A 24,069-nucleotide genomic window follows, 5' to 3' on the forward strand; every position below is an offset into this window, starting at 1 on the left:
TGTGTGTGTGTGTTTTACTGGGTGATTCTGGAATACCAACGGGGTAGATGTCATAGTGCTTTAGGTTATAACAGTATGAGCAGAATAGGTCAACCTGAGTTTTGTTTTTGTTTTTGTTTTTTGTTTTTTTTTTTTTTGAGACAGGGTTTCTCAGTAGCTATGGAGCCAGTCCTGGAACTCCCTCTGTAGACCAGGTTGGTCTTGAGATCCGACTGCCTGCCTCTGCCTCCAGAGTGCTTGGATTAAAGGCGTGTGCCACCATGGCCCCGGCTAAACCTGAAATCTTAATTTAAGAGTTTCCAGCTGGGAGGGGTATGGGCGTTGGGACAGACCTCCAGGTCTTGGGTGTCCAACATCTGCAGAGGACCTGGAAAAGGCATGGGTAAAGGGCAGAAGCTCCGTTTCCCCTGTTTTCTCCCACCTTCGAGGACCCTGCCTTCCTCATAATCCCAGCCCCCTGCACCCAGTTCCATGCCTCCCAACGCGGGCAGACTTGGAGTGAATTCCCAGCAACCTGAGGCCTGTAGAAACGAACAGGTCAGGTGGGGCAAGAGCATAGTATTGCAAAGAGGCCTCGAGAGACAAAGGGCTCCTTAGGGGTGTATCAGGAGTTCCTTGGCACAGTAGCCAAGATCTTTGAGCTTAAGGTTTCAGGGCGCTGTGAAGTGTGACGGTATGCACAAGCCTGTGCAGAAGCAGGGTCCTAGACCCAGGGCGGTAGGAGCAAGTAGGGTCTAGCTGGGCTTGGCTATCTGGCACCAGCAGCCCTAGCTGCTTGGCAAGGGCCCAGGAAGAAGGACACCTGAGGCAGAATGGCCCAAGGCACCAGATGAGCAGAGGAAAGTCTGCAGCAAGAAGTCATATGCGGGGGCGGGGAGGGGTAAAGTGCGGAGCAGGAGCACACGGAAGGTTAAGATCGAGGTGGGCCAACAGTCCCGCACTTCCGGAGGGAGTGGCCATTCTGTAGCTGCTGTTAAGGTGGCAGGTGCCTAGGGTCCGTTGCCCTTCCCTCTCACCTCAGTTTCCTCTTACACATCGCACCCTTTCCCTCTTTCCTGGCTTTATTGAGATGGAGAGCGCACACAGTACCGTGCACAGTCCCAGCTATTTCTGGTGACATCGAGCACACAAAGCTTAGCTTGTGCCCGCTCAAGCGTACAGGCCCCGCCCCCACAATTCGCCCTGTCTTCCGTCGCCTGCAGATCCCCGGATCCCCGTAGGCAGCATCTGGTCTTTGTCCGGCCCTCCTCCGCACGCACTGGAACATTTGAAGTGGTCTTTCGTCCCCGGCTTCCCACAGAGAGTGTTCTGGTAAAGGCTGTGGCCACGTACCAGCCTCATGCCCATTGCTGAGCATAATTGCTTCCTGCTTGTGCGGCGTCTTAACCCGCTCATCAGGTTGGGGTCTGGGTTCATTCTGCCGTTGTCATGTAGCTGCTGTGTACTTCTACATGTTTCCTCGCAGGGTTCTCACGGCTTACCAGGATTGACACTGTAGTGCGCGAAACTAAGTTCAACACTAAAGGAGATGGCCGCACCCTTTTCTAAAGTGGAGAATTTTCCTCAAAAACTAGTCTTCTAGTGGCTGGAAGAAGGATGAAAATGGGGACAAGGAGGTCTGGGATTGTACAGGAGAGGGAGGACGGCTTTCTCAAGAGACTCCTGGAGACGTGGCCCCCGGAACTCCCCACCCGGTTCCCCGGGCTCGGCTTCTCCTCGCGGGTCCCTGGCGCCCCCTGGCGGCGAGCTCCTGGACGGCTCCGCAGAGACACTCCCTCAGTGTTTGGGTGGAGCCGTACTCCTTTCCCTGCGCCTCCAGGGGACACTCGGGCGCATGCGCGCCCTCCAGCCGCGCGCTATCTGCGCGGGAGCCGCCTGGAGGTTGGGAACCAGAGGTGCTGATTGGTGCGTTCCAAAGTCCGCGGAAGTGCCTGCCTACGGGACAGACTGGTAGGCATTCAAACGCCGGTCACCGCTCATTGGGCCTGGGCGCAGAGGGCGGGTCCCAGCCCGAGCCCTGATTGGTCGCTGGGTCCGGCTTGCCCGGGCGGGCGATCCGAGGCTGCCTGGTGCTGGCTGCATGGGGCGGCGGAGGCACCGGGTGGAAGGAGCGGCCAGGGCCCTTCCTGAAGCTATCGCTGCGTTGAGTCGGTCCCTGCCCGCTGGGCCCAGCCCTGAAATCTTCCGCCGCGCGAAGTTTAACCGTCCAGAGGCGGTGAGGCTATCAGGGTAGGCGGCCGGGGTCGGGGAAGGCGTTGTCCTGGGCCGACGTTGGTGAGACTTGACACCCGCTGTCTACAAACTCCTTCGCTTCAGGCTCCAGTGCTTTGGCAGCTTCTCTTACGCGTGCTCTCACCGCTTGCTGCTAAAGATACCTTGACCGACCTTGCTCCAGGTAAGCCCTGCCCTCTCAGAAAGCCACGCCCCAGGGCCCTTATTTCCACTCCCCCAACTCGGTCGACCTCGCTCAGCTCAGCTCGGTAAGTCCCGCACCTTTAAAGCTCCTCTTTTGTCTACCCTTCTGTATTCAACTTCAACGCCCCCTTTCTGCAGACACCTGTCCCTTCCCCTCTCTCTGCCAGCACTGCCCCGCCCACTTCCTTAAGCCTCGCTTTCTACTACCTTTTCCCTCGCTCACCTGACTAGCAGTGGCTCTGAGACTGACTAGAGCCTGAACCAGCCATTCACAGAAATCCTTCCCCCTGGGCCTCCTTTGTCCAATCAGCTGGCTCCCAGTTTCCCAGAAGGACCCAGGTGACACCTCCAGGTTGGCACCCCCTAAGCTGGTGATTTCCTACTCCAGAGGCTCAAGCCCGTGTGGTGAAGTCAGCACTGGACTCCCAGGGCTACCCCAGGTCTGCACTGGTACAGTTTCCTGAGGGCAGTTCTCAGAGAAGCCGGGAACTGCTGCTGGCCCTGTCTTGGCTTCTGGCACAAGGACCCTTCCTTGAGCAGCTGCTTGCCCAGACCCGTGTGCAGTTGGGTGATCAGCTGCCCCAGTGTGAGGTGAGTATGTAGTGAGGGTGTCTGAGCTGAACTTTGGCCAGAAACCCTGGATTTCTCTGTGGTCCCAAGTCATATGGTACCCTTGGTGCGGTCCTCATCTGGCTTCCCAGCTGAGACTAGAGCGGGCTGATTCTATGCTCGTAGCGCACCTCCTCCTCCTGGTCCTTCCTTTAGCACGAGATGGGGTGTATAGCAGGGCTGACTCTTGTTCCCTCTCTAGTGTGAGGCCCTGGCCATCCCTGGCCCTCTTGCACCCCGTGTGGAAACAGAGAGTCCGGTGGATCTCCGACTAGTGGAATGGCTGATGGGAAAGCTGCGGTTTAGGTGGCGACGCCTGATCTCCAGTCAGCAGGAACAGTGTACCCTGCTCAGCAAGGTAGTCCAGCCCTATGGCTCCTCACACTGGGCCCATTTGCCCTGTGGTCCAGCTCTGTCATCACTGTTGGCTCACTGGACTGCTGGACTTCCCCCAGCTCTGGCCTATAGGTTAGGTCTCCCCTTTATAAGTAGAGCAGGACCCTGCCTTACCTCTGTCCTGGTGAGCAAAGTGTGGAAGCCCTCAGTGAAATTGTCTAGTGCCCCTCCTCTGCAGCCCACACCCCCAGCATTACGGAGCTGCCCTGAGCCCAGCTCTGTCCTTCTGGCTATGAGTGGTCTCGAAGGTGTCTGTATCCAGCTAAGGGAGCTCTTGTTGGGGAGTGGCTCCCCAGCCTGGTACATTGCTTGTTGCAGATCCACCTGTACACCCGTGGATGTCACAGCCAGCGGAACCTTGACCATCTTTCTGTTGCTGAAACAGAGATGCTCAGAGACCCAGAGAGCAGTCAGCAGGTGAGAGTTGATAGGGTGCTGGAGTGGCTGCTGCCCTTGATAGGGTGTGGTCTACTGGGGAATACCTGGGTTGGTGTTAGGCTTTGACGTCTGTGTCTCTGGGTATTTGCCAAAGTCACTGTCATTTGCTATGGTGGGTGATCCGTGTGTCCCTTAGGATTCTCCCTGTCCCGTTGATTGCACACCTGTCCAGGAAGGAAGACTAGGTGTTGTGTACGCCTGTTATTTGGCCAGGCAAGGTCCAGGTTGGAGGGATGTGGTGTCCAGGAGGGGACGGCTGGCTTGGAGGAACATTGATCTCGGTCTGAAATGGGCGGCTAGCTCTGCCTGACTGATGTATCTGGAGGTGTTTAAAGGCCGAGTGAGTCGGGAGAGCTGCTCTTCAGAGCCTAGACTCTCAGGGTCTCTTGGGAAGTCTACTGGGGTAGATCTGTGCATAAGTGCTGATTTGTAGGCCTCAGTCCTGTCTTATTGCCCAGGGGCCATTTGATTCTTCCCAACCATGGCTGCCCTAGGCAGTGGGCCCCTCCTGAAGGTCTTGATGGACCTAAATCTTAGCACAGACCTGGAGGATAGCAGGCCATGAATGAGACCCAGTGATAACGTGGCCTCGGGCGACAGAGCCTTCTGTCTGAGGCTGGGAAGAGTGTCAGTGCTGGCCCCATCCCCAGCTTCTCCCAGGATATCCAGTTCTTTCCACTTGCCCTCCCTTCCCCACCTTCCTGCCTGTCTTTCTAGGGCCCTGTCCATCATTACTGGCTTCTTCCTTTTGGTCAGCTTATCTCTGAGGTTCACGGGAGAGGTCCAGCATTGGTCACCACTTAGGGGCTGGACTGTAGACCTCCTGAGTGGTTGGCTGCCTGTTGGCATTGGGCATGTATTGCAGCCGAGCTGGAACTTGGGCTGGGTGACCTCTTCTTCCAGGTCCAGCTCCCTTCTTTGCCTCTTCTCGAGCCCAAGATTGAACTGTCTCTGAGGCACAGCTGTTAGTGCAGGACTAGCAGGCTTTGCTCTGCTGAGGGTGGGCCGTGGTTATCTTCTGACCTGACCCTGCCCTTCCCTCTTATGCATGCCTCAACTCTGTCCCATGCCCCTGCCCTATCCCCTGCACAAATCCCCATCACCTATCAACTCTTCCTTACTTTGGGGGTTTGTTCCCAAAGATACATGGCCCAGCAGGCTCCCCGGTCTTAGGTCTTCCCATCTATGCAGCCTTTGGGACAGCCTCTAGTCGGTGGAATGTTGGGCAGAGCACTCTGGTCAAAGGCCCCTGGACTAGAGCTTGGCTCGGGAGATGGTCAGGGAGCAGTCTGGCCCAGCAGTCTGTGTCTTCCTCTCTAGCTTCTGCAGGCGCTGGAGAGTGAGAACATACGCCTGGGGGCAGCTCTGGAGTGGCGGCAGTGTGAGCTGGTCTTCTGGCAGTGGATGGTGAGGACGTCTTCCCTGCTGTCTCAACCCTTCCTGGCGCTGGCCAGGAGTCCCAGGCTCATTGTTAGTAGAGTTTGGAAGATCATCCCTCCTTGAAGATGGAGACGAGGGCTCTAAGGGATGCTTCTGCTCAGGATATCGGCTGTACTCAGTGGAAGCCTCATATTGCTGGTCCTTGCCTCTGGTTCTCCCAGAGGTCTGGTTTTTGTGCTTCCCTGAATGCCAGAGAAGTAGCCAGGGAGTCAGAAGCTGCCCTGTCTGCAGTGCGATCTGGGAATGCTCTGCCCCATCAACCTCTGCATCCTCTGTCCCCACTTGAAACCTGTGTTTGTCCCTGACCATCTCACTGGGGTCTCTGCAGGATACAGTTCTGGATGCCTGCTTGTCGGAGACTCCTGCTGTGACCTCACAGCCCACAGTTCTGCCCATGATTTCTGAATGTGGGCTTGGTGAGCTGGAGTTGGTAAAACAAGAGTTGCAGGCCCTGCAGGAGGAGCTACGGGAAGTGGCTGAGCCCCGGAGGGCGGCATGGGAAGCCCAGGTGAGCTCCTAGGCAGCTACTTTGCCCACTCTTCCCAACCTATGCTCCGGCTCTGCCTCCTTTTTTCTGTCTGGACTGGCTCTTTTTGTGGGAGGTCTTGGTTAACCATTCGACAAATTACCCTACTTATTTGGATTAAATTTGATGGTGATATACTTGGACAGCAAATTCCAAAAGCAGGGGTTGCAGGGAAGAAACCCCACTATCCTTCACTGTCACCTTGAGATTTTCTCCGGGAACTCCCACAGAGAAGTAGGCAGCCTGTGCAGAATTGCCTGCCCTGGTGCTCCCATTCCATGCGCATTGCCGGTTGGTCGGCCACTCTGCCCCTCCCCAGCAGTTCCTGGTAGCATATGCTGCTCACTTCTGTATCCATCAGTTCTCCTTTTAATGTCAGCTGCAGGCAGGCTCCCCTTAGCTCTTCCATAGTCTCCTTGAAGATCGGGAGCAACCACTGTTTTTCCTCCAACTCTCCATCCTAGTGAGGCTGGCATGCCGCAGACCATGAGCCTGTGGTTGGGCCAGAGGTCTCTTCCTCACAGCAGCTAATACCCCAGGAGTGGTAGTAGATTTTATCCTGAATTTTATATATATATAGAACTGTGAGGGCAGAGCCCATTCAGCAGAGCACCCAGGACTCAAGGTGACTCTCTGGGGTCTTTGGAGTGGGTTAGTGGCCTCATCAGTGTGACCTTCACTTAGACTTGCTGCCCACAGGGTCTTTGGCTAGGGATTGCCTTGAGGGATTAGAGGTAGTACCCTATGCCCCCTGGGTCAGTCCCACTCAGGTATTCCCCTCCTAGATAGCAGTAGGAAGGAGAGGGTGAAACAGGGTGGTGGGGGATGCTGCCCCAAATCCTGGAGTAGCGGGTGTCCCCAGGAATCTTCCTTGTGTTCTGAAGACCCTTGAGGGACATGGTAGGCTAGAAACTACCCAGCGGTCCTACAGTCAGCTGTCCTGAGTGAGGAGCCCTGGAGGTTAAGGATCTTGATTCTCTGAGTTTTGGGTCCCTGTGTCCCAGCTGCTGCTGGCATGGGCTTCAGGTGCTTTGTGAGGGTAAAAGATTTTTGGGCTAGCCAGGCCTTTTGTACGGGTCATGGGTGGCCTGGCTTTGTATGGTGGGATGATGCATGGACTAATGCCTTGCCTTGCAGCTCTGGAGCTGCAGGGTTTTTGGGTGCACCTGGACCCGTTCTCCTGGGAACAGAGCTGCCCTTGGCTCAGTAGCCTGTGTGTCTTCTCTCATGCAGGTTGGAGGCCTAGGTCAGGGGCCAGAGTGGAGCACCACAAGGAGGGCCTTGCAGGAGGCTGTCAAACAGGAGTTGATTGCCCTGCAGGTATCCTGGGAGCCATCCAGTGACCCTACCCAGCCCCAGAGACCCCATCGGCTGGTGAGAAGTAAGGATCAGTCACCAGGACCTCAAGGCCTACAGGCAGCTGAGATGATCAGGACCCTGAGCACCCAGGAGGCCGGTCTGAAAAAGGTGCTGCACCAGCTACAGAGCCAGTGTCAGCAGGAGCTGGCCAGGCTGGCTGGTGCTCTGCCTGGCTTGATTTGGATTATGGTTCCTGGACACTGAAGGCCCCAAGGTGTGCCCACCTGTGTAGAGGTCTTTGTAGGGTCTCAGAGGAGCAGACTGGGGCTGGCATTGGAGCAGAGGTCCAAGCCCTGTTGCCTACAGTTTTAGAGTCACCATGGGCTGGTCCTCCAGAGCAGTTTGGAGGGGACCTATATATACATGGTAGAGCTGTCTCTGGGGACACCAGGTTGTTGCCCTCTGCCACTGCCCTTTAATTTCCCCCACTTCTGATACTGGGCTCTGTGTGGGGCATGGTGGGCCCCGGGCTGGAATCACGTGCTGCACAGTGCAGGAAGCACCGGGTCTCCCCCGAGTGGAGCAGCTCTGGTTTCTCCGACTCTAGCTGTACACCTCCTGCAGCAGAGCCTCCTCCTGTGCTGGGCCGTGGATGTGCCTGCTGTGTGTGAGGAGCTGGATGGGAGCCCTGGGGCTCTGCCGGGGAGAGAAGAGGAGGGAAGCTGCAGTGCAGACAGAAGGCCTTTGTTCTGAAGGCTGCTGGGCACTGGGCAAGCTCAGGTCTCACAAAGCAGCTTGTGTCCAGGACGTGCCCACAGCCTGGTGGGATGGCTCTCTCCTAGCCCAGGCTTCTAGCCGGTGGGCCCAAGCGGGTCCCGTGGTTTCTAACACTGCCTTCCTTCCTATCCCTAGCTCCAAACACTGACCAGACACTGGGCAGGTGGTAGGTTCCACTAGGCAACCTCTAGCCTCCTGCTAACTCAGGCCTGAGGCCACTATCCAACTCTGGGCACCCTGGACCCTCTGCTAGAACATTCTCTCATGGGGTTTTCCTGCTTGCCTAATGTCGTATGGTTAGGGTGATAGTTCTGATACAGGTGCCCTCTGGCCTTGAGGCAGGGCACCATGCTGTTTGTTCCAGTGACTGTTCCTAGCATGTTTCTGGAAGACCAGTGTCTAACAGGTCCTTCCTGACTTTCATGATGTAGCTCCTAGAGTCTGTGGAACCTCCTGCCTGTTGCTGAGCCTCTGCTGTCCCTCCTGGCCTGCAGCCCCTGTCCGTGCTAACACTTGCTTAGCTCTTCTTGCTGCTTCCACCTGTGGGTTCCAGCTCTGGTCCAGGACACATGGGAAGTTGGCTCCTTGTGACAGTGATATGAGCTATAAACAGGTCCAGTTATGCTCCCTGCCTCTGAAAACTGCCCTGCTGTAGGACTTCCAGTGGCCCTTTGGAGCTTGACCTTAAAAAATCTAAATGCAGGGCTGGAGAGATGGCTCAGAGGTTAAGAGCATTGCCTGCTCTTCCAAAGGTCCTGAGTTCAATTCCCAGCAACCACATGGTGGCTCACAACCACCTGTAATAAGGTCTGGTGCCTTCTTCTGTCCTGCAGGCATACACAGACAGAATATTGTATACCTAATAAATAAATATTTAAAAAAAAAATCTAAATGCAGCTGGACAATTGTGGTGCACACCTTTAATCCCAGGACTCGGGAGGCAAAGACAGGTGGATCTCAGTGAGTTTGAGGCCAGCGTGGTCTACAGAGTGAGTTCCAGGGCAGCCAGGACTAACTACACAGAGAAGCCCTGTCTCGAAAAAAAAAGAAAACTAATAAAAACCCAAAATGCAGATCCAGTGCTACTAGCTGTCACTTCTCCATTTGCTCTGCGGAGTTAATCAGTTCCAGGTAGAATCCCACGTCGTGTCTGCTTTGTCTTCCCTGGGTCTCGGGTCTGTGGGCCATGTGCAAGAAAGCATGTTGGCCAAGCGGTGGTGGTGCACACCTTTAATCCCAGAACTCAGAGGCAGAGGCAGGTGGATCTCTGTGAGTTCAAGGCCAGCCTGGTCTACTACAAGAGCTGGTTCCAGGGCAGCTAGGACTTACACTGAGAAACCCTGCCTCGAAAAACAAACAAAAGAGCATGTCGAAAGCTCAACCATGGGCCCCATCCTTGGTCAGGTTGTCAGGACTTGTCACTTGGCAAGGACCTCAGTATCAGCTTTTCCACACATAAGGGCTCAAAATATGCACATTTGTGGTCTCACTGTTCTTTGTCCTGCGCTCCCACACAGCCAAGTAAGAATAAAACCAAATACAACCATCTTGGTGGGCCCTGAGGTCCTAGGGTGAGCTCGCACCATTGATGACACATGGCACTCCAGGGTCCACCTGCAGCCTGACAGATGAGGCCTTATGGGCCCCCTGACTTTGGGAAGAGTGATCTTATTGTCTCTAACACCTCAACCTGATCAGGTGCCTCGCACAAGGACTAAAGCTCTGGCCAGCAGGTGGACAGTGAGGTCCTGTTCTGAGACCAGTGAGGACATGCTGTCTGTTTCTTGGGTTCCCACCCAAGGGAACCTAATATGCAAAAACAAGCACTTCCTGCTTGAGGCCATGGGGAATACCAGGGGTGGTTTCCTGACACCAAATTCTGCTGACTGTGAGGGGAACTTTGGTGGTTTCAGCTCTTATCAAAGCTAAGAACTGCTAAAGACCACATAATAGGATGCAGATCAGTGGTGAAACACTATCTTGTGTGAAACAGGACTCCATCTTGGTTGGGGCGGTTGGTGGGAGAGGCAGTTTGGGCTGGGAGTGTCAATTACATTTGTAAATGTTTGGTATAGAGATGAGCAACAGGATATCAAGACAGCTGGAGACTGAAGAGATGACTGGTTAAGAGCACTGGCTGCTCTTCCAAAGGACCCGGGTTCAATTCCCACCATACACATGGCAGCTCACAGCTGTATCTCCAGGTCCAGGGGATCCAACATTCTCACACAGACATGTAGACTAAACCCCAATGTACATAGAAAATAAATCTTATAAAAAGGCGGACGGTGCTGGTGGATGCTGGGGACCGGCGCGCAACACCGAGAGCAGATCGCCCCACTACAATTAAATCAAAGAGCCAGAACCTGGAAACAACCTAGATGCCCTTCAATGGAAGAATGGATGAAGAAAGTATGGAATGGCCGGGCGGTGGTGGTGGTGCATGCCTTTAATCCCGCACTTGGGAGGCAGAGGCAGGTGGATCTCTGTGAGTTCGAGACCAGCCTGGTCTACAAGAGCTAGTTCCAGGACAGGCTCCAAAACCACAGAGAAACCCTGTCTCGAAAAACAAAAAAAAAAAAAAAAAAAAAGTATGGAATGTATACATATTAGAGTACTACTCAGCAGTAAAAAACAAGGACTTTTTGCATACAAATGGATGGAAATAGAAAACACTATCCTGAGTGAGAAAGCCAGACCCAAAAAGAGGAACATGGGATGTACTCACTCATATTTGGTTTCTAGCCATAAACAAAGGACATTGAGCCTATAATTAATGATCCTAGAGAAGCTAAATAAGGAGAACCCAAAGAAAAACATATAGGCATCCTCCTGAATATTAACCTTCATCAGGCAATGAAAGGAGACAGAGACCCAATTTGGAGCACCGGACAGAAATCTCAAGGCCCAAATCAGGAGCAGAAGGAGAGAGAGACGAGCATGGAACTCAGGACCGCGAGGGGTGCACCCACACACTGAGACAATGGGGATGTTCTATCGGGAACTCACCAAGGCCAGCTGGCCTGGGTCTGAAAAAGCATGGGATAAAACCATACTCGCTGAACATAGCGGACAATGAGGACTACTGAGAACTCAAGAACAATGGCAGTGGGTTTTTGATCCTACTGCACATACTGGCTTTGTGGGAGCCTAGGCAGTTTGGATGCTCACCTTACTAGACCTGGATGGAGGTGGGTGGTCCTTGGACTTCCCACTGGGCAGGGAACCCTGATAGCTCTATGGGCTGAAAGGGAGGGGAACTTGATTGGGAGAGGGGGAGGGAAATGGGAGGAGGTGGCAGGGAAGAGACAGAAATTTTTTTTTTTTTTTTGTTTTTTGAGACAGGGTTTCTCTGTGGTTTTGGAGCCTGTCCTGGAACTAGCTCTTGTAGACCAGGCTGGTCTCGAACTCACAGAGATCCGCCTGCCTCTGCCTCCCGAGTGCTGGGATTAAAGGCGTGCGCCACCACCGCCCGGCTGAGACAGAAATCTTTAATAAATAAATAAACGGGGGGGGGAGGGGGGGAAAGGCAGCTGAATGTAAGACAGGAATTGAGGAAGCCATCATGGCAACCAGTTGAATGGGGAGGAGGCTTTTGCTAAAGGCCGGCCGGAAGTGGGTGCTGGGACGCTGCTCTCATTGGACCAGAGGAACCATTTCTGGGCCTCTCCCAGAGAATCAGTGCTACGTGCACAGAAGACCTGGCAGTAGCCAGCTGTTTAACTACAGGAAACAGAAACACCCACAATGCTGTGAGAGCCAAGAATGATGTAAGCCTGAGTAGTAGCTCGGCCTTGAAGCTAGATGAGCGGCGGAGCACTCCATTAGTCCCAGTGCTGGGGAGGCAGAGGCAGGCAGGTTTCTGAGTTTTAGGCCAGGCTGCTCTACAGACAAGTTCCTGAGTAGTCAGGGATGTTACACGGAGAAACCCTGTCTCAGCCAAAAAAGAGAAACGAAAACAAAAAAACTTGTGTTTTGGTGTGACATTTAACAAGGCCATAAAATAATAAGGCATGATTGATGATGTACCTGGTACCAGAAGACAAACCCAGACATAAATTGACCAGAAAAGACTTACACAATAATTTCATTCACATAATTCATGCTAGAACAAGGGGAGGTGCGGGTGCTGGAAAGGTCTCTGCCGAGGTCCTATTGAACATTGACTTTAGACTCATAACCTGCATGTCACATCAGTTTTCTGGGTTTTCAGCCTTGCCTTATAAAGAAATATCAACTCCAGACAGCACCGTCCCATGATGATGCTATCTATATATAGCTTTGTCCTTCATGTGTGGGTCAGTCAGCCTGGGCAAATGGGTCAGGACCATGTACACCTGTGTGACACTGAGCATCTGTGTCCTGTTGTGTCAGCCTTGGCTGAGATGTCAGGTCATTTAGGAGAGAAACTCAGGGATAGGTGGCTCCTGTTTAATCATGGGCCCTTGGCAGCTAGCTGGAGTCATTTTATTCCATGGAAATCTGTAGGTGAGTAGGTCTATAATTAGGAACCCGTGGCTCATGAGTACAGAAACCTGATGGACTGATACTTTGTATCCCAAAGCCCTGGGAACTAGAGGTGCATGGGTCCTGACCTTAGGAGCCAGCGACTGACAGCTCCAGCTGCTCTGGTTAGAGGAATCTTGTTCTGGCTTTTTACTGCCATGTCAACATGCAACAATTGGTGAAACTCAACTTTGAAGCAGTGGTAGCAGCAGGTAATGCAAGGTAGCATTACAGTTCCTAACTCTTGGGTGTTGAGACCCTTAGACTACAAGGCTTGGTAATTCCAAGACCTCTTCTAGTGATGGGTCTGAGTCTAGCACCCATCACCTTCTACCTCTGTTCTCTTTTCACTGCTGCCCCTGTGGGTAGCATGAATCTCAAATCCCAGATAGGTACAAATCTCAAATAGATAAAAGACTATTCTGAGAAAGCCTTTTGCTGGACATAGTGTAGCATCAGGGGGTATCTTAGATGTCTCCCAGTTAACCAGAGGAAGCTAAGCAGCCTGGTTACATAGCCAGGAGGGGTGTAGGACATGTTAACAGAGGAGTCCATTTACACCAATCAGCACAGCTCCCAGTTCCCCCATCACTGACTCCCTTCCTTCCTCTCCCCCCTTTAAATTTTACTCTCATATATTACATCCCAACCACAGGTTCCTCTCCCTTCACTCCTCTCAGATCCCCCCCCCCCAATACCCTAAGAACAGGGACAGCTCTGAGCCCAGAGTCCCTACAGGACAAAGCTTGAGAGTCACCCGCAGGGAGGTCCCACAAGGCATGAGACTTGATGACCATACCTGGAGACACGGTGCACAGAGGTTGTGGGGTTGAGGGAACCAGCGCCAAGAGCATGATGGTAGAGAATGTTGGCTGTGTTGAGCTGTAAGTCCCTATTCAAAGTACCCAATCATTTTTTCTGCAAATGAGCAAAAGGTACAGGCCACAGACCTTCGAATGGCAGGAAGACCCTTCCTGAAGGAGCGCAGCCTGAAGCAGGGAGTTATCTGCCCGGCAGCCCCTTCTCTGACAGCTGGTGGCACTGCTCTTCAAGTTGTTGGCTGGTTTTAGACACTGCCATCACTCTGGGCTCAGAGCTGTCCCTATTCTTAGGGTATTAGTTGCCCGGGGTCGGGGTTTGGGGACATCTTTATCCTTTGCATGGTTCTCTCATTCTCCGGCCATATTTATCTCTCCCCTTAGCCATTTGGCCAAAAATCACTAGGTACTCTTTGATGGGGTCGGGACAGGGTGGGGTCAGAGTGGAGAGCCCACAGTGTAAACCTGGGAACAGTCGCTATGCCGTGGGGCAGGTGGGCTGGAGGGAGCTGGGAGTGCTGTGCAGGGTGCTGGGCAGAGGGAGGCTGTGGTATGCTGAGACCCTGTCAGAGGCCTGCGGAGGGTGGGTTCGGGGTGAGGACAGCAGCACTTGTTTGGAGTGTGAGTGCCCTGCATGAGGGGAAGGTGGTAAAGGAGAACCCAGCATAGTGGGCCTAGGCCTGCTCTTTATTTTGAATGGCCCCTTCTGACTTGGAGAGATTCTGGGGTCTAGCAGAACTACATGGGTTCTGGTTGATCTAGGAATGGGGTCTGGTGTCCTGGTCATGAACTGTCCTGGTCTGAGAGTTGAATAAGCTAAGGGTATGCGCAGTCAGCTCTCACCATGACATTCGAGTTGGGTACATGGTGAGTAGTCAAGCTTTTCAAATTGAATTTGGGACCAGAGAATTGGTGAGAACCCTGGTTGGGTGGGACCCCGCTGGGAGTGATGAAGCCAAGATCTAAGTGTGAGGCCTGAGCCTCAGGTCTCCCACAAGCAGTAGCTAGAAAAAGGAGGTCACAGGGACAGGAAGGGGAGTCACCTGAGGTTGTACAAACAGGAAGTGATTATTAGATTAGCATTGGAATGGTGGTCCCCTCATACTCATCCTAAGAGAAAGGACGTGCAAGCCACAGTACCACAGTGCCTGGCAGTCAGGGGAGATTTATTGATCTCAGAGAGGGTGTGGGCCAGACTCTTTTCCTGTGTGGTCTATCTGCAGCCCTGCTTCCTCTTTGTGAACCAGAGCTTTTCCTTGACCACTCTGCCTGTGCATCACCATTGTACTCTAGGGACCATGTGATGATACTGTAGGGACAATTGTCAGGCCTCTGAAGCCTTGGGATGGGAACCAGGGAGCCTGGAACTAGATAAGTCAGTGTCACCTCTCACCCCCACACACCTAAGGGACAAAGCAGCGATCGTTAGCTGCTGCTCCATGGCTCCTGGAGGTCTCTGAGCTTTCTCTTCACAATATTTTCTATGTGTATCTCAGTACTTTCCTGTGACATCCTTTGGTCAAAAAGAGGGTTGGGGAGATAGCTCAGTGAGTAACGGGCTTGTCATGCAAACATGAGGATCTGAGTTCAGATCCTCCGAATCCACGTGAAAATCTGGGTTTGGAGTTATTTGCCTATGAAGCAGGTACTAGAAATGAGACAAGAGGATCCTGGGTACTTGCTAATCAGCCAGTCTAGTGAATTGGAGAGCTCCAGGTTCAGTGAGACCCTGTTTCAAGAAATAAGGTGGAGAACCAAACTGAAATATACCTGGTGTTGACCTCAGACCTCTAAATGTGCACATAAACACACAAACACACACAGACCAGCAAAAGAAAGACCTAATCGTTCTGTTGATGTGTTTGGGTCAAACAACAGGACTTTCTCAGCTGTCCTAGGAAGTGAATTGTGGAGTTGGGGGTGTAACTCAGCTGGTAGAGCTCTTGCCTAGCATGTATGTCCCAAGTTCTGTTCCCAGCACTTGATAAACTGAGTGGTGGCACGTGCCTGTAATTCCAGCACTCAGAAGTTAAAGGTCATCCTTAGGCTACATAGCAGGTTGGAGCCAGTTTGGGATACATGAGAACATGTCTCAAAAGAAAAATAAAGTAATTACGGTTGGAAATAAGTGAAAGACACAAACCCTTGGTTTACTTCTTTAAACAACTGCACTTGGGGCTGGAGAGATGGCTCAGTGGTTAAGAGCATTGCCTGCTCTTCCAAAGGTCCTGAGTTCAAGTCCCAGCAACCACATGGTGGCTCACAACCATCTGTAATGAGGTCTGGTGCCCTTTTCTGGCCTGCAGACATACACACAGACAGAATATTGTATACATAATAAATAAATAAATATATTAAAAAAATAAAAAAAATAAACAACTGCACTTTCTTATAGAAAGAATTCAGGGTCTAACTTTCAAGCTTTAGTTTGATTGGGTGTCTCACCTGGGCTCCCTGATCTGCTTTGGCTTGTGCCTGGAATTTGCTTTCTTATCACCGCAATGGCTGCCAGTCTAGTTTGTTGAAGAGGTAACCGAGGGGGCTGGAGAGATGGCTCAGTGGTTAAGAGCACCGCCTGCTCTTCCAAAGGTCCTGAGTTCAAGTCCCAGCAACCACATGGTGGCTCACAACCATCTGTAATGAGATCTGTGCCCTCTTCTGCCTGCAGGCAGAGTACTGAGAACACTGTGTACATAATAAATACATAAATCTTAAAGAAAAATACTTGTTCATTTAAAAAAAAAGAGGTAACTGAATGAGAGTGTGCCCAGTGTTGGAACCCTGAGCTCTCTCGAGCTGTCCAGGAGGTGTTTGATGGGCTGTACATCCCTATGTTACCTTCCCCGACAACTAAGATAACCAAGTGTGATGGTACAGACTTTTAATTCCAGTACTCAGGATGCTGAGGCACGTGGATCTCTGTGAGTCTAAGTTAGCTCAGTCTATATAGTGAGTTCCAGGCAAGCCAGGTCTGGATGAGACACAATGAGACTCTGTCTCAAAACACCCCACCCCTGGATGCCTTTCCGTGTGCCCCCCCCCTCCGAGAATTCCCTGTGGCACTCTGGGCTGCCTTAGCACTCACTTCAGAAACTGTAGCTGCAGCTAACACGAGTCCTTCCTTGTGTTTCCCCACCCTGCCTGCTCTGCGACGTTTTAAGAGATTCGCTTTGTGAGGGTTGTTCTCACTGAAGCACATGTCCAGTGAGATGTGTGTACCGATTTCTCTGTTTCTCAGAGACCAACGCCCAAGCTAGCTCTGGTTCTCTGAAGCTGGAGAAAGTCCTGCTCTGGAGCAGTGACTTGGCTGTACAGTCAGATCAGGTCAGTGGACGTGAGGTCTATAATCTCTTGTCAGGGTGACAGTTGCAGCCCAATGCCTTTGAGCTCTTGTTGGGGTCCCTTATTCCCTTCATCTGCTTCAGCTTCTGTAGGCCCCTGAATGTTAAGTGGTCACTCTGTCTCATGTGTTTCTTTGATTGCTGAAGTCGAGTACTTGCTTAGCTTTCTGGTTTTACTTTATGCGTATGTACACATGTGTGTGGTACATGTGTATATGCATGTTTGTATGTCTGTAGGCACTTGTGTGCATGGGGCGTGCACACATGCATAGGTAGGCGTATGCACATGTGATTACCTCCCCTACTCACTCGTCCTCTTCTATGTTGAGGGAGAGTCTGTTGCTGAACTCAGAGTTTGCCTATTTTTGGCTAGTCTGGCTAGACAGCTTGCTCCAGGGTTCCTCTGTCTCTATCTCCCCCATGCTGGGATTACAGGCAAGGCCAGCATGCCCACCTGACTTTTATATATGTTCTGGGCTCCAAACCCTGGCCTTCAGGTTTGTACTACACTTTACTCACTGAGCAAGCTCTGTAGCGCTGGCTCTTTTCTTCAGCAAAGGACTGGTCAGATTTTCTTCTTCCTCCTCCTCCTTTCTGACAGGATTTCTCTGTGTAGTCCTGACTGTCCTGGAACTTGCTCTATAAACCAGGCTGGCCTCTGCCCGTCTAATGCTGGGAATAAAGGTGTGCACCACAACTCCCCGCTGTCATATCTGTTTTTATTGTGTCTGTCTGTGTGGTGTGTTTATCATCACTTTCTACTTTGTTTTGTTTTTATGATTTTTTTTTTTTTGGTTTTTCGAGACAGGGTTTCTCTGTGGCTTTGGAGCCTGTCCTGGAACTAGCTCTGTAGACCAGGCTGGTCTCGAACTCAGAGATCCGCCTGCCTCTGCCTCCCGAGTGCTGGGATTAAAGGCGTGCGCCACCATCGCCTGGCTTTTATGATTTTTTTATCTTTATGGGTGTTTTGTCTACATGCACATCTGCATACCAGAAGAAGGTATCAGATCCCCTGGGACTCCAGTTACAGAGAGTTGTGAGCCCCATGTGAGTGCTGGGAGTTGAACGCAAGCCCTCTTAACAGCTCTTAACTGCTGAACCATCTCTCTGGCCTCTCTCCTTTAGTTATTGAGACAGGGTCTTTTCTTGAAACCGGAGCTAGTGATTTTGGTGAGACTGGCGGGCTGTGAGCCCTGTCTCTGCCCTCCCTAGCTCTGGGAGTTCAGATACATGGCACAGTGTCTGGCTCTAAGGAGGTGCCGTTGATCTGAACACGGCCTTACTCCTTGAGCGAGTTCCAGCCCCGTTCTTTGAGTTTTTCTTTTCTTTTCCTTTCTTTCTCTTTCTTCCTTCCTTCTTTCCTTCCTTCCATTCTTAATTTCTTTTTTTTTGTTTTTTTGTTAGTAGAATCTTTTTTATTCAGAAAAAAACAAAAAACAATTTTTTTTTCCAAACACACACAGGAGGGGGTATGGGTAAGGGGCGGTATCTGTCTGTCCAGCCCTAGCCCACAGCCCGTGTGGTCTTGGTAGCAATAAGGGAAATGGGGTAATGTCCCCCAAAATAATGGTATGTGTGTGTATGGAAAGAAAGGGTACAAAAGCTGAAGGGAGCGATGGGGGAGGGGACAAATGAGGTCAGTACTGGGAATGCTGCAGGTGGGAGGCCATTTCATAACATTTCTTGTTGATTAAACCACCGTGGATACCTTCTTTGCCCATCAACAGGACTAGCGTCTTGGCAGTCATGGTAACAGTGACATTGAAGGTGGGGGCTCCTCCGGTGCTCTTTGTATGAAGATCTATTGTAAATTCCCGGTCCTCAGCAGTGAGTCCCAGATCACAGAACATTTCTGGCCCCCAAGTGTCAACCCATTCATGAAAAAACTTGATCCGTCTTTGCCTACCAGGACACCAACCTCAGCTGGCATAAAGCTAACGAAGGTCTTCCCGGGGGACAGCGGCCCAGTCGGAGGACAAGTCCTTGTAGCCTATGATGGCTGCGTCCTGACAGGTCCCATCAGCCATGAGGCTATCGATGTAGGCGTTCGACCCGGCCATGGCACTGCTGGGCCTGGACTGACCTCGAACTCACAGCTATCTTCCTACCTCTGCCTAGGATTAAAGGCATGCGCCACCACTGCCTGGCTCTTTTTTATTTTTGAGACAGTGTAACATCTCTAGATGTCTTGGAACTTGCTCTTTAGATCAGCTGGCCTTGAACTCACAGAGATCTGCCTGCCTCTGCCTCCCCAGTTCTGGGATTAAAGGTGTGAGCCACTACTGCCCGTCTTAAATGTTTTCTTTATAAGAGTTTCCGTGGCCGTGGTGTCTCTTCACAGCAGTGGAAACCCTAAGACAACAGCATGTGTGTGCAGGTCAGAGGACAACTTAGTGGAACCAGTTCCCTCCTCTACTGTTGGATTCTCTGGATCAAATTCAGCTAATCAAGGTTGGTGGTAGGCACCTTCCCCCACAGGCATGACCTTGAATTCTTTTTTTTTAAAGCCAAATTTGAAGCAAGCTTAAATACTGGCCAGGTAGATGGACTCTAGCCACTTTTATACCCAGGTTCCTGGGAATTTGCTGACCTTGAATTCTTGAATTTTTGGTCCGTTTGCCTCCATCTTCCACGTCCTGGGATTGTAGGTGTGTGTGACTACACTGGGATTCTTCTTTGTTGGTTCAAGATGGGGTAGCACAGACTGGCCGTGAACTCTGAGCTTCCTGTGCCAGCCTTCTGGTGCTGGGATTGCAGGCCTGTGCCTCCATGACTGGCTTGCTGCTGAGTTCCTTATTCTTACTCTTGTTCATCTTGCCTGTCGTTTTGTAAATTACGTGCTCTAACTTAGGTCTCTTTCTCCTGAAAGCAATCCCATGGACATTTCAGAGTGAGTAATATTAGAAAAAGGTTGGCTAGGCGTGGTGGTGCACACCTTTAATCCCAGTACTCGGGAAGTAGAGGCAGGCAGATCTCTGTGAGTTTAAGGCCTGCCTGGTCTACAGAGTGAGTTCCAAGACAGCCAGGGCCATGTAGAGAGAGAGAGAGCCTGTCTCAACAAAAACAATAAAAACAACAACTTATCCCCTCAAAAATATAAAAAACCCAAAAAAACCTCAAACAAGCAAACAAACAATACTTCCAAGCCAAAACAACAACAACAACAACAACAACAAGTTGGTATAAGGCAGTTTGAAGAGATTCCATGTTTCCATAATTTTGATTCTTCCAACTTCTGAAGACATCTCTTCATTGATATTTTATGGATCCTTAGATGGAGAATTTGTCTTGTTTTGTAGGGTTTATTCATGCATATTTGATTTTAAGTGTTATTAACTCTCTTCCTCTCTTTGTCTCTGTCTTAACACTACATTTGCTGAAGACTGCAGAGCATGACCAACTTCTGCATATTGACTGAGGATAAGTGAGCTTACTAAACTCTCTTATTAATTCCAAAAACCTATCTTCAGTTGATTATATCACCTGCAAGACTAATAAATTTCATTTATAAAATTAAAAAAATATTTTAAGTGTTTGGATGCTTTGCTTCCATGTGTGCCTGTGTACCACATGCATGCAGTGTTTGTGGTGGTCAGAAAAGCATGTCAGAGACCCTAGAACCGGAGATACAAGGCTTTTAGTCACCTTGTGGGTATTAGGAACTGGACCCTGGTCCTCAGTAAGAGCATCGGTGATCTTAACCACTGAGCCATTTCCCAGCCCTGGATTGCTGCTGCTGCTTCAGATTAACTTTTGTATGTGTGTGTGTTGTCTCTGTAAGTATGAATGCGCACAATATGCAGGCCTGGTGCACATGGAGGTCAGAAGAGCGCATCAGCTCCCCCTCCCCCCAGAACCAGAATTATGGACTACTGTGAACTACAACAAGTGTAGGTGCTGGGAACCAAATCCAGGTCATCTTTAAGAAGGGGTTATATTTAGGAAGTGGTACCCTGTGCCAATGCGTTCAAGTGTACTTCCCGCTTTCTCTTCTATGAGGTTCAGTGTGGCTGGCTTTATGTTGAGGTCTTTGATACATCTGGACTTGAGTTTTGTGCATGGTGATAGATATGGATCTATTTTCATTCTTCTACATGTTGATATTTAGTTATACCAGCACCACTTGTTAAATATGCTTTCTTTTTTCTATTTAATATTTTTTTGCTTCTTTGTCAGAAATCAGGTGTTTGAAGATGTGTGGATTGATATCCGGGTCTTCTATTGGGTTCCATTGGTTCTCCTGTCCAATACTAGGCTGTTTTCAGTACTGTAGCTTTGTAGTAGAGTTTGAAGTCAGGGATTGCGATGCCTCCAGAAGTTCTTTTATTGTACAGGATTGTTTTGGCTGTTTGTCCTGGGTTTTTTGCTTTTCCATATGAAGCTGAGTACAGTTCTTGCGAGGTCTTTGAAGAATTTTGCTGGGCATTGCGTTGAATCTGCTGTGTAGCTCACACTTTAAAAAAGAATAAAGCTTGGGACTGGAGAGAAGACCCGATGGTCAAGAGCACTTACTACTCTTGCAAAAGATGCAGGTTCAGTTTCAAGCATCCACATGACACAGCTCATAACCACCTATAACTCAAATTTCAGGGCGTCTGACATCCTCTGACTTTCATGGAAGGCCCTTACACATGGTACGTGAAGACTCATGCGCACACAAACACATACAATTAATAAATAAAAATAAAAATGACATTGTAGGCATGAAGCTCATTACCATGACCACCTAAGAGACTATTCCTGTAGTCAGAGTGAAGGCGTAAGTCACAAACCCACACCAGTTTGGAATTATGATTAATAGAATGGTTATTTATTTAAAGGGGAAAACTTACAGATCACCGTCCCAGACAACAGCCCTCTGCACAGTCAGGAAAGGAGCCTAGTCAGAGCCGGAAGCCAGAGAGAGAGAGGAGAGGGAAGTGGCCGCTTTTTTAAAGGGAGAGAGACCACACCCCAATGGGCTGGTATCTCAGCGGCTATTGGCTGAAGGAGCGGAAGGAGCTCCCGCAACATCAGAGGACTCACCAACATGTAATGACAGCATGACCGTCAATGTTAGGGAAACACCACAGATCCAGCGCCCCTGGCTAATTTGTACACTACATTCAAACCCCCTGCTCAGTCCCAGTCATTCACACAGGGGTTTGTCACCGGCTGTTGTGCCCTATTTTTTCTCTACAGTGCTTCTTACACTGCTGTGAGTCCCCAGCAGATGCTCAACATAGTGATCAGCGGAACCACTAGTCCCGCTGGCCACAGCAGCTCTGCAACCCTGACATGTGTGCTTCCTTAAGCCCCTGCTGATACTTTCTCCTTCCAAATTCTCTTTGTGTCTGTGTCTGGGTACAGGAGGGTGTAGGACACTCACATCTTCCTGGCCATCATCTTCAGAAGTCTACTTTGACATGACTTGTGCTTTCTTTTGGCAAGAGTTTTTTTTTTTCTTTTTTTTTTTACATTTCTTTTTTTTTAATTTATTTATTTATTAAAGATTTCTGTCTCTTCCCAGCCACCGCCTCCCATTTCCCTCCCCCTCCCCTAATTAAGTCCCCCCCCCCTCAGCCCGAAAAGCAATCAGGGTTCCCTGTCCTGTGGGAAGTCCAAGGAACCCCGCACCTCCATCCAGGTCTAGTAAGTTGAGCATCCAAACTGTTTTGGCAAGAGTTTACAGGAGACTGCTTTGTCTATTCCCTTGTTGTCAATTTTTCTGTATACTTGTTTTGAAACGTGAATTATGAAGAGAATCTGTTTGTCTTATGATTATCTTTCTCAGTCTGTTTGTAACTGACTGTCCGATGTAAGTCCCAGCTACATATAACCCCCAAAACTGTCAGTTGGTTTGTGACACCTGTTATTGAAGTGAATAACTGAGAGCTTAAGGGGAGGAAGGCTTATTTTGGCTCACAGGGTTTTAGGTGGTACATGGCCCCGTGTTTATGTTAGAAATAGGTCCAGGGGGGCTGGAGAGATGGCTCAGATGTTAAGAGCATCGCCTGTTCTTCCAAAGGTCCTGAGTTCAATTCCCAGCAACCACATGGTGGCTCACAACCATCTGTAATGAGGTCTGGTGCCCTCTTCTGGCTTTCAGGCATACATGCAGACAGAATATTGTATACATAATAAATAAATATTAAAAAAAAGAAAATAAATAGGTCCAGGGTTCTAAGAAAATGATCAGCCAACCCTAAGTATTTCAACAAGGCAAAAAGTTTTACTTGGGCAGAAGGATGCATAGCCACATCAGACTAAGCAGGCAAATACACCGGTGGGCTCCTGCTAGATTTATTATTATTATAATATTATTATCATTATTATTATTATTTTGTTTTTTTTTTTTGAACAGGGTTTCTCTATTTAGCCCTGACTGTCCTTGAACTCACAGAGATCCACCTGCTTCTGCCATCCAAGTGCTGGGATCAAAGGTATGCACTGCCACCCCCACCACCTGGTGGGTTTATTATTATTATTATTATTTTTTCTTTGAGACAGGGTTTCTCTGTAGCTTTGGAGTCTGTCCTGGAACTAGCTCTTGTAGAGCAGGATGGTTTCAAACTCACAGAGATCTGCCTGCCTCTGCCTCCTGAGTGCTGGGATTAAAGGCGTGTGCCACCATCGCCACCATCACCACCATTGCCACCACCACCCGGCTTAGATCTCTTGATTTTGGTGGTGGAGGTAGAGAATACTGAATTGAACCCAGCGCCTCCTCGTGCTGGGCAGGTGCTCTAGCAAGCCATGTCCAGAGTTCCTGCCCATTTTTTTAGGTTGGGTTTTTGTCTTCCTGTTTGCTTGTTTTTATGTTTAGATGGGGTCTCACTATGTAGCCTTGGCTGTCATGGAACTCACTGTCAACCAGGCTGGTGTCAGACTCACAGGAACTCTCTTGGCTCTGCCTCCCAAGTGCCTGCATTAAAGATGTGCACCCCTGTGCCTGGCTCCTTACTGCTGAGATTCCAGCACTCGGGAGACAGAGGCAGGTGGATCTCTGTGAGTTTGAGGCCAGCCTGATTTATAGAGTGAGTTCCAGGACAGCCAGGGCTATACACAGAGAAACCCTGTCTTGAAAAACAAAACCAAACCCCCCAAATAAGATGATCCTCTCTTTTCAATGCGATCAAATCCAAATCCATGATACATGCATCATGAGTTGAAAACTGCATGTGCTGACCTAGTAGTGTGCCACAGCCCGCAGCACAGTGCACTGTAGACGTGATGCGGACCCCGAGGCCCGCAGCTGCTGCACTTCTGAGCTGCCCAGCGTGGGGCAGGGTCATAGGCATCTGAAGTATGGTTCCTGTGAACATGTATCAATTTCCCACCACCATAAAGCTGAAAAAAAAAGCCGCAAGCCAAGTGAGCATGAGAATTCCTTGTTTTCGTTGAAGTCTTTTGTCAGATACATGATTTGCAAATACGTTCTCTCTCTCACTGTCTGGGTTCTTTTTCAGAAGGGTGGATCTCAGCCTGGCCTTGAACTGAGACGTCCTGTGCCTCCCTATCCTGA

At 50.4% G+C, this 24,069-nt stretch overlaps 1 protein-coding gene and 1 pseudogene across 2 annotated transcripts; one reads left to right on the forward strand and one right to left on the reverse strand.

Annotated features, from left to right (window-relative positions):
- The first annotated feature begins 1,191 nt into the window (after positions 1-1,191).
- Positions 1,192-8,721, forward strand: Tedc1 (tubulin epsilon and delta complex 1). Of its 2 annotated transcripts, none has more exons than XM_041638752.1 (9): positions 1,192-1,311; positions 1,466-2,215; positions 2,317-2,395; positions 2,804-3,006; positions 3,227-3,382; positions 3,739-3,837; positions 5,179-5,265; positions 5,627-5,806; positions 7,058-8,721. In XM_041638752.1, the coding sequence occupies exons 2-9, from the start codon at positions 2,081-2,083 to the stop codon at positions 7,385-7,387; spliced, it is 1,269 nt and encodes a 422-aa protein (XP_041494686.1). In that variant the 5' UTR covers positions 1,192-1,311; positions 1,466-2,080; the 3' UTR covers positions 7,388-8,721. The 2 variants fall into 2 exon arrangements, with proteins under 2 accessions (XP_041494686.1, XP_041494687.1); XM_041638753.1 differs by having other exon boundaries at positions 7,145-8,721.
- A 9,481-nt stretch (positions 8,722-18,202) lies between these two features.
- Positions 18,203-18,625, reverse strand: LOC121438420 (annotated as a pseudogene).
- Between the last annotated feature and the right edge of the window lie 5,444 nt (positions 18,626-24,069).

Source organism: Microtus oregoni, unplaced genomic scaffold (genome assembly GCF_018167655.1).
Source record: "Microtus oregoni isolate MIOR12 unplaced genomic scaffold, Mior012 000056F_ref0000123, whole genome shotgun sequence".
Classification (NCBI taxonomy): Eukaryota; Metazoa; Chordata; class Mammalia; order Rodentia; family Cricetidae; genus Microtus; species Microtus oregoni.